General features: G+C 54.0%; 1 protein-coding gene across 2 annotated transcripts in view; it reads right to left on the reverse strand.

The window, feature by feature from the left end:
• Tmem143 (transmembrane protein 143) overlaps window positions 1-9,843 on the reverse strand; it is an 18,139-nt gene that overhangs the window by 5,592 nt on the left and 2,704 nt on the right. Inside the window, exons 4-6 of one of the 2 annotated variants that reach the window (XM_010640797.3) lie at window positions 4,075-4,269; window positions 2,377-2,507; window positions 1,797-2,076 (exon numbers count right to left, since the gene is read on the reverse strand). In XM_010640797.3, coding sequence (XP_010639099.1) covers window positions 1,797-2,076; window positions 2,377-2,507; window positions 4,075-4,269 — 606 coding nt within the window. Of the gene's footprint in view, window positions 1-1,796; window positions 2,077-2,376; window positions 2,676-4,074; window positions 4,270-9,843 lie in introns of both variants that reach the window. The other variant, XM_033765875.1, reaches the window with a different exon arrangement.

Raw genomic sequence — 9,843 nt, forward strand, 5'->3', positions numbered from 1 at the left:
GGCCTTTTTTTTTTTTTTTTTTTTTGGTACCGGAATCAAACTCAAGACCTTGCCCTTGTGAGGCAGGCACAGTGCCACTGAGCTAAATCCCTGGCCCCTCCTTTCCTTATATTTTATTTTGAGGCAGGGTCTTCCTAAGTGGCCAATTTGCCCAAGCTGCAATCAACTTTACAATCCTCCTGCCTCAGCCTCCCAGTGTGCTGGAATTACTGCGCCACCACACCCGGCTGCGCTGGGTTTGAAACAGGGCTCATCAGCCTGAGAGATTCTGGAGACCCCAGGGCCACTGAGGGATGGAACAGGTGGGCGGCTCTCGGCCGGGGCTCGGTGTGGACACTGGGCGCAGGGACACTGGCATCTGGGCCTATTGCTGCCCCACCCTTGGTCCTCCATGGTCCCTTCCGTCTCCCTGCTCCCCTGAGGACAGGGCCCGGGGCTGTCTCTGGGCCTCACCCTTCCTGCTGGGCCCTGGTCCAGAGAAGAAAGCATCCCCCTCCCCACAGACCTCCTGATGGCCCAGGCGCTCACGTCCTCCAGCCTGCAGCCTGGCACTGCCTCCAGGATTTATGACCCCTCTTCCCCAGCACCTCTCCAGAGGGCGGCAAACAGCTTGAAAACCAACGAGCCAGCAAGCAACCCACTGGGTACAGCAGCCGCCTCATGCCGCCCCTCACTCCCAGGGCCGGTGCCAGGCCTGGGAGAGGCAGCAGAGGCAGCCCAGCCTCCAGGCAGAGCAGAGCTAGGGTGTCGGCACCCTACCCGCTCCAGGAGCCCTGAGACGGTGAACGACCTGACCAACTGTACAAGGCGGGCCTGCACTCCCATGGAGCGGACTCAGAAACGGAGTCTGGTAAAAAAAAACAATTCCCTGGGACCCAGGCCACAGTCTCCAGTCCAGTCATCTGGGCTGGAGCCCAGGAAGTGCATTTACAAACCAGCTCCCCATGATAATGACGCCACGCTGGGACGCAAACCGGGGAACAGTCTGATCAGTACTAATCACCACCATCTCAGTAGCCAGCTCTCAAGCTATTTCCAGGGTGTGCCAGGCTCGGCTCTCAGCCCTGACACAGGAACGCCTCTAACCCCCAGCTCCCCTCCGGGTAGGTCCCACGACTCCAGGGACACAGAGAGGGAAAGCAACCCAAGGTCATGCGGAAGGCAGTGGGCTCCACAGGGCGGACCTGTCCGGAACCACACAGCTCCGAGGCCGAAGATGCGGGTTCAAAGCCAGGCTGCTGCCATAGATCGTACCCCTCTCAGCTCATAAAGCGCCTCCCGAAGCGGGAAGCCGGCACTGCGTGGCTGTGAGCCTGAGGCCACCGGGGTGGCATGCAGGCCACAGCAACCACCCTCAGGGCAGGTCTCACCCTTGTTCCCATTTTCCAGATGAGGAAACTGAGGCACAGAGCCATTAGGACACCTGCCAACGGTGTGGTAGGCACATAAAGGCGGGAAGAGGAGAGGACAGCAGGAGTAATGTGTGGAATGGAAACACAGGGGCGGGCAGGACGAGGTGGTACGGCCTGTACTCCCAGCACTCCGGAAGGCTGAGGCAGGAGGATCACAAGTTCAAGCCCAGCCTGGGCAATTTAATGATTTAGTGAGACCTAGTCTCAAAACAAAAAAATAAAATGAAATAAAAAGGGCTGGGCATGTCGCTCCGTGCAAAGGCCCTGGGTTCCACCCCAAGCACCACCAAAACATTGACCATGCATCATCATCTTCGTCATGCAAAATAATATTAACAATAGCAGCACCTGCCGGCCAGGGAGCCCAGGCTGCGCGGCGGTTACCTTGGAGGCCCGCAGGCCCATGAAGATGGCGAAGAGCAGTAGCAGCAGCGACGTGGCCACCTTGAGGTCGGACAGCACCACCATGCCCACGTTGACGAAGAACACCAGGCCGGACACGGCCAGCGTGAGGTTGAGCGCGGCGCGCTGCAGCGTGGGCGTGCGCACCTTGAGCTCGGGCAGCAGCTGCTCCAGGCCCTCCAGCGGGGTGTCCTTGAAGCTCTTCAGCACCAGGTGGCCCCGCTTGGTCCTGGCTGCCAGCACCACCCGCTTGAAGTACCGCCTGCGGGGGGAAGGGGTCAGGGGGCCCCGGGCTCCATAGCGAGAGGCGACTTCCCGCAGGCGGGGAGTCAGCTGCGGGTCCAACCGCCGGGTCGGGTCGGCCAGACGACACGATCCAGCTGACCGCCTGTGGCTGCCCACCAGAGCCGTCCCTACCCCTTCTCTCCCTCTGGGAAGAAAAGCAGCACCGGCTAACTGCCTCTGCCTGCCTCCACTTCCCCCTAACCCCACAGTGACCTCGGTGCCCTCTCCACCCTAACCCGGACTCCTCCCGCAGCAGCTGGGGAACGGCCGGGCTCACCTCTCTGCAGGGGGCTGCTTGGTGAAGAAGCCTCGCCTGGAGCCCACGCTGGACAAGCGGGGCATCTGCCCCACTCTTTGGCCCAGGGCCCAGAAATGCATGTAGATGTACTGATCCAAATTTATTGTCACCTGCCAGGGGCAACGAAGGAAGCAGAGGAGTGAGGGGCAGGACCCCAGCATAGATGCCCTTCCCAGAGTTGGTTTCCCCCACCTGATGACACGTAGCATCATTCTGGATCCAGGCAGAGAAGCCCTGTAAGGCTGTTGATGTTGTGCACTGCACAAGGGCATTACCACCTACAACAGCATCGTTCAGGTCGTAGTCAGCTTTCTTACCACAGCTGAGGTTTCAGATGGAAAGTGTCCCTCCAGACCTCATGAATTCAGACGTGGGGCTTCTGGAAGGTGACTAGAGGGTGGGGACACTAATGGATTAACCCACTTTCGAGTTCACGGCTGAACGTGGTGTTAGGAGTTAGCAGGTGGGGCCTGGGTAGGAAGTGGGTCGCTGGGGCTGTGTTTTCGTCACCAGCTCCTCTCCCCTCTCTCCATTTCCTGGCTGCCATGAGATGAGCACCGTCCTCTACCAGGCCCTTCCACCAAGTTCTTCCCATCTTTGAGCCTACCATGGACTGAACCCTCTGAAAACCATGAACCAAAATAAACCTCTCTTCCTGTAAGTTGCAGGTGTCGGGTATTTTGTCCCAGTGATGGGAAAGTGACAGAGACACCACAACTCCTAGTCTCTAAAATGCCACTGACTTTAAAATATCTCACTTGTTAGGCATGGTGGTGCCTGCCTATAATCCCAGTACTCAGGAAGCTGAGGCAGGAGGACCACAAGTTCAAGGCCAGCCTGGGCAACGTAGTGACTGACTTAGCAAGCATCTGCCACAAAATAAAAAATAAAAAAAATTGGGGATGTGGCTCCATGCAAAGGCTCTAGATGCAATCCCCAGTGCCCCTCCAAAAAATTACTAAAATGTGGGACTTTGAGAGATTTTAGTATTTTTATTATTTTTTTAACTTTAAGAAGGGGATTTTTTTGTTTTATTTTCTGAGGCAGAAATATGTATGTATGCTATGTAGTTCATGCTGGCCTTGAATTCACTATGTAGCCCAGACTGGCCTCAAAGGCACAGTGACCGTCCTGCATCAGCCCCCAAATTACTGGGATTATAGGCGTATGGCAAGGATGAAGTTTTCATGTCATTTATTATTACTATTTTCCGGTAAGTGATGATAAAGTTGCTAGTCCTAAGAAGATCCATATATGATGATACTTTTTATTTCTGTTTCATCTTTTCTTTGTTTTTTTTCATACTGAGGATTGAATCCAGAGCTTTCACATTGAGCTACATGCCCAGCCCTTTCTAAAATTTTATTTTATTTTTTTTTCCAGTACTGAGGATGGAATTCAGGAGCTTGCACTTGCAAGGCAGGTGCAGCGCCCCTGAGCTAAGTCCCCGGCCCCTATTTATTTATTTTAGAGACAGGGTCTCACTAAGTTGCTAAATTGCCTAGGCTGAGTTCAAACTTGTAAGCCTCCTGCCTCAGCTTCCTGGTTTGACGCACTGAAGTGACCCACGAGAGGGGCCTCTTCTCAAATTCACCAAGTGTGTCCGGGGCCAAGACCGTGTATTTAGAACACACCGCGGGGACCCTGGGAGCCCGGCTCACCCCAGAAACCAGGTACCTGGACCTCATCCTGAGGGTGATGGACCACCAGTGCATAGGCCAGGGCGTCCTCCGACAGCAGGGAGAAGTTGGCCTGCGCCAACAGCGGCTCCAGGGCCCGCAGCACCTCCTGCTCGTTGGACCGACGCTGGGTGTCGGTGAGTGACAGCTGGTCCAGGGTCTCCCTGTCAGGGTTGATGGGGTCATACAGAGCCTGCAGAGAGAGCCAGGCATGCTCCAGAGGCAGTGGAAGCAGGCCCAGTCCCGGGCCTTCCCTGTGCGCTCCACCGGGCCTCCCAGTCCCACCCTGACCTGGTTCCACAGCCAGGGCACTGGTCCCTCCTCCTCGGGCCAGGCTGCCCAGCCGGGAAGCTGAGTCTGCGCTGGTCCACAGTGGGGGCGAAAGTGCCACTGCTCCCTTGGAACTCTGTTCTGGTCTGTTCTGCCAGTTTAGATGCACTCAGACCCACTAAACTATAAATATGGTTCAAGCTGGGACTGGATACATGCCTGTGATCTCCGCACTTGGGAAGCTGAGGCAGGAGGGTCACTGGGAGTTTGAGGCCAGCCTGAATTACATAGAAAGATTCTGTCTCAAACAGCAAAACCAAAACACCTTGTTTTAATATTCCACATATCAGGATGTTCCAACACTTGACCCTTCCAGAGCACAGCACAGCGGTCCGTGACTATAATCCCAGCTGTTCAGAATGCTGACGCAGGAGGATCACCAGTTTCAGGCCAGTCTGGCAACTTGGCAAGACTGTGTATCAAAATAAAGCTTAAAAAGAAACAGGTACATAGCTTACCGGCACAGTACTCCTGGGTTTAAGTCCCAGTGCTGCGATAAATGAATAAATATACAAATAAACCCCTCAGATGGTTGAGAGACTGCCTCCCCCTGGCCCAGCCGAGGCCTGTATTGGCTATGCAAACAAACTGATCCAACTGTGCTCTTAGTTTTCTTTTTTTCTGTTGGCTTTTATGAGACAGGGTCTCATTATGTATCCCAGGCTGGATCTGAACTCACTTCATAGCCCAGACTGGCCTTGAATTCCCAGGGATGCTCCTGCCTCAGCCTCCTGAATACTGGGATTATCGACCCACCACGCCAAGCTACACTAAACTCTTCTGTGTAACGATCTCTTTGACATTTCCAGGTGGTGGTCTAATGGCATTTATATCTAAACAGGCCCAGCGAGGCCTCTCATTCATTCTTTCTCTTTCTGTTCCTTCCTTCCTCTCTCTATGTCTGTCACCCTCTCTCTTCCCCGCTTTCTTCAGGGCCTTCCCACTGAGCTACATCCCTAGCCCCCTTTTACAAACTTTTTTGAGACAAGGTCTTGCTAAATTTACCCAGGCTGGGCTCAAACTCCTGATCCTCATGCCTCAGCCTCCCAGGGTGCTGGGATCACAGGTGTGCTGCACCACCCTGGATTCCTGAATCTCTGGAATCCACCTTCCTCTCCAAAGCCACCCTCATCTCTCACCTAAACAACCACCTTGGGAGGCAGGACGATCCGGAATTCAAGGCCAGCCTGGGCTACATTGCGAGACCCTGTCTAAAAAAACAACAAACACAAGAAAAGAAAACCAGAAAGTCCCTTGCAAGTCTCTCCCCATTGCTCTGGGGACCAGGACCTGACTCCTGGAAGGGGACTAACACCAACATCTTCCTTGGCGGCCACACACCGGCCACCCCAGCTTTATTCCTCCAACCACAGGGACTTTGCACACCTGTTGCTGGCAGACCTCCCCCGCCTCCTTCCCTTCACTGCTGAATCGCTGGCCTCTGACACTCCAGGCCCGTGCTCACTCTCGAAGTTTCCCCACCGTGCAGGCTGAGGAGGTCTGGGAAGGGCGTGCACTGCACAAAGGGCGCCTTTGTCCTCATCTACTTGCAGACCCCGTATGGAAGCCCAGCTCATGCGTCCTGCATCAGCCCAGTACCACGCCCCCGTCCCCCGTCTGCACCCGGCAGTTCTGGCAACAGCCTCAGGTCACAGCCCTCTGCATCGCTCTGTCCTGCATTGCGCACCTGGTACTGGCCCACTCGGCAGCTGCCGGCAGAATGAAGAATGGGACTGGGTTCCCCTGGCAACTGTCACCACCTTTCCCTACCCTCAAACAGCCCTGGGGGCCCCAGATGCCATCTGCCAGGCGAGGAGCCCCAGGCTTCTGTCTCCAAGCCTGACAGCCCAGCTGAGGCCACCCAACGCCCCCCTGTGGACACCCCGGGCTCCCAATGCCTGCCCCAGGCTAAGCGCTGTTCTATCCCAAAGCTGCTCCTCCAGGGCCTCAGGCGCAGAGCCCAGGGTCCCCTCAGCCCCTTCTTTTTCACACAACCAACCCATCCACCAATAGGGGCATCTGGCATCTGCTGAGGCCGGTGGCCCACGCCCATGATCCCATTGCTCAGAAGGCTGAGGCAGGAGGATCACCATGAGTTCGAGGGCAGCCTGGGCTACACAGTGCATTCAAGACTACTCTGGACTACATAGTGAGACCTTGTCTCAGAAAAAAAAAGCAAGTAAGACACAGGCACACGATCCAACCACTCCTGGCTCCTGGCTTGAGCACACAGGCTGAACACAGAAGCCAAATCAGCTGGGTCCCCTTGCACGGTGGTGTGTTCACCCTGGCCCTCTGCACCTGTCCCTCACAAGACAGCGGCCTGGCGCCTGCTTTTCAGTGACCCAGCCCAAGGCTCCCGACTTGTCAGTCCACAAGCGGCCGCCAGAGGGTGCCTGTTTGCACGTGCAGTAGCTCAGGTTCGCCTCTGCAGTGAGGGCTCAAAGTCCTCATTGTAACGCGCGAGCAGGGGCCCTGCGGGGTATGATCCTGACTCCTCTCCACCCCCTTTTCCAGCCCTCTTCCCTTGGATTAGTGGAGCCCTTCAGACCTCCTTGCTCTTCCTACAAAAATGGCACACACTCCTGCCTCAGGGCCTTTGCACCCTCTGCTCTCAAGATTTGTGCTGTACTGGTTCCCCTTCCTTCAAGGCTGCACTTGTACGTGGTCTCCTTAGCAGGCCTCTCCTGACTGCCTCGCTTAAAATTGTACAACACCTTTCCCTCGCTTGCTTCTCTCACTTATGATTGTGAAAGAAAAAGAAGAAAATACATATCATATATATATATATATAATATATTATATTATATATATGTTTTATATACACACACATATATTGTACAGAATATACATCTTATATATAATGTAAATGCCAGTGTGGTGGTACATGCCTGTGATTTAAGCATTTGGGAAGCTGAGGCAGGAGGATCGCGAGTTTGAGGGCAGCCTGGATAATATAGCAAAACCCTCTCAAAAACAAAACAAAAGAAAATAAAATGAACCAGTTTTTTGTTGTTATTGTTGTTGCTTTGGTTTTGGTTTTGGTTTTGGGTATTGGGGATGGAACTCGGGTCCTTGCGCTTTCAAGGCAGGAAGAGGCACCACTGAACTACATCCCCAGCCCCACAGTTTTTAATATATACACACATACGAAAAACTTTTGTTGAAGTATGTTCTAGGCAATGTTTGAAGACTGGATTGCATAAGGCATGCTTGCACTAAAGCAGTTCTTCAGCTTATATGAAATTTAACTAGACAGAATAGGTTGAGAATATCCCCTAAATATTCGTGTCCCTCCCCAAGGAAAAAAAATTTACATTAAAAAAAATTTATATCCCTTTCTGGATCGAGCAGCACACGCCTGTAATCTCAGCGCTTGGGAGGCTGAGGCAGGAGGATCATGAAATGTTCAAGACCAGTCTGGGCTACATAGCCAGATCTTGTCTCAAAATACCACAAAGAGAAAGGGGATGAGAAGGGTGGGAGAGGTGGACAGGAGGACAGAGACACAGAAGAAGAAGCTGGATCCTGCCACGGGAGGGCAGACTTCCAGCCTCCTATCGAGAGTCAGTCCTGGACCCGGAAGGGAGGAGGGCACCCTGCCCAGTGTCTGGGGAGCCCACCCCAGAGCGCCTGGCCAGCTCTCCAGCACAGAGCCCGGCAGGCTGCACCCTGGGGCCGGGGCCATTCAGGCGACACAGTGGGCACCTAGTAAATATTTATGGCCTGAGTTCACCGGGAGAACGCAGAGGAGAAAGCAGGATCAGAGAGAGGTCACCTCCCAGGCTGCCACCCGCTGGGGAACAAGGAAGCTGCTCTGATGCCTCAGGCCGCCTCCCCCAGGGACAGCTCTCTGTCGGGGCCTCTGCCACCTCCTCCGCCCGCCCCGGCACTATGTGTACAAGCTCCTGCTTCAGCCAGTCAGATGCATTTGCCTGTATTCTTTCTCTCCCTCTCTCTCTCTCTTTTATTTTTGTGTTTTTGAGACAGGATCTCTCTAAGTAGTCCAGGCTGGCTTTGAACTCACTATGGAGCCCAGGCTGGCCTTCAATGTGTGGCGATCCTCCTGCCCCAGTCTCCCTAGTGCTGGCATTACAGGCATGTGCCACCACACCCAGTTTAAATATTTGGTTGTGAAAGCCACCCAGTTTATAGTATCTGTGTTATAGTGGCCCAGTTTAAGATGTCACGCCTTCCCTTGATGGTCCCTTTAAGTACCATCAAGATACTTCTAGCACTTTCTCAGCCCAAGCCTCTCCTCTCACCTCTGAACCCACATCTTCCAGCCATCTCCCCACCTGGCTGTCCAACAGGCAGGTCAAGTTCCTAAATCTGAGAGCTGGGCGTGGTGGTGCCCACCTGTAATCTATGCACTCGGGCGGCTGAGGCAGGAGGATTGCCCTGAGTTGGAGGCCAACCTAGGCTATGAGCCTGGCATGTGAGTCTCTGTCTAAAAATAAAAGAAACTAAAGGGGGCTAGAGATTGTAGCTCAGTGGCACCATCCCTGCCTGGCAAGCACAAGGTCCTGAGTTCAATTCCCTGTACTAGGAAAAAAAAAGAAGAAGAAGAAAAAAAAAAAAACCCAAGAACAAACAAGAAAAACGAACCTGAGCTCTCACTGCTCCCTGCAGATGTGCCTCCCCGCGCCAACTTCACATCTCAGTCAAAGGCAGCCACATCCTTGGGAGGCTCATGCCGGTTCTCCCCAGCCGCCCCACCCACAGGCCCTAACATTGCCTTCCTCACATCAGTACTTCTCACCAGGCCAGGCTGTGCCTCTCGGCCTCCAAGCTCCCACTGTCTTGCACTGGATAAGTGCGATAGGTTCTCAACAGTCTGCTCCCTGCAGGGCAGCCAGAGGGAGCCTGTCAGTACCCACAGCCAGCACAGCCTCTCCTCTCGGATCACAGACTCTTGTGGCGCCCAGCCCAGCACCTTTGCCCCACACCTGTCCTCCCTGACACATCAGCCATCGGCCTCGGTCCCTCTCTTCATTCAGGTCACCTTCTCAGGGAGCCCTTCCCTGACCACCTCAGCTAAAGTAGGCCCTCACTGGGAGGCCCATGATCCCAGCAGTCGGGAGGCTGAGGCAGGAGGATCACTGCAAGTTCAAGAACAGCCTGGACTACAAAGTGAGTTCAAGCTGGGGAATGTAGCTCAGTGGTTCCACCACCTGCCTCGCAAACACAAGGTCCCAAGTTCGATTCCCCAGTACCAAAAAATAAAACAAAACAAAAAACAAAGTAAATTCAAGACGAGCCCAGACTATATAGCAAGACCCTGTCTCAAAAACCAAAAGAACAAAAATACAGACCTGCATCTTGTCCTTTTTTATCCCACCACTCTGCTTTGCTGTTCTTCGAGGCACTACCCTTCTGGGCATCTTTTTTTTTTTTTTTTTGGATTGAACTTAGGCCCTTGGCATGAAGGCAACGG

The sequence above is a fragment of the Fukomys damarensis genome, unplaced genomic scaffold (genome assembly GCF_012274545.1).
Source record: "Fukomys damarensis isolate Sample0158 unplaced genomic scaffold, DMR_v1.0_HiC HiC_scaffold_19, whole genome shotgun sequence".
NCBI lineage: Eukaryota > Metazoa > Chordata > Mammalia > Rodentia > Bathyergidae > Fukomys > Fukomys damarensis.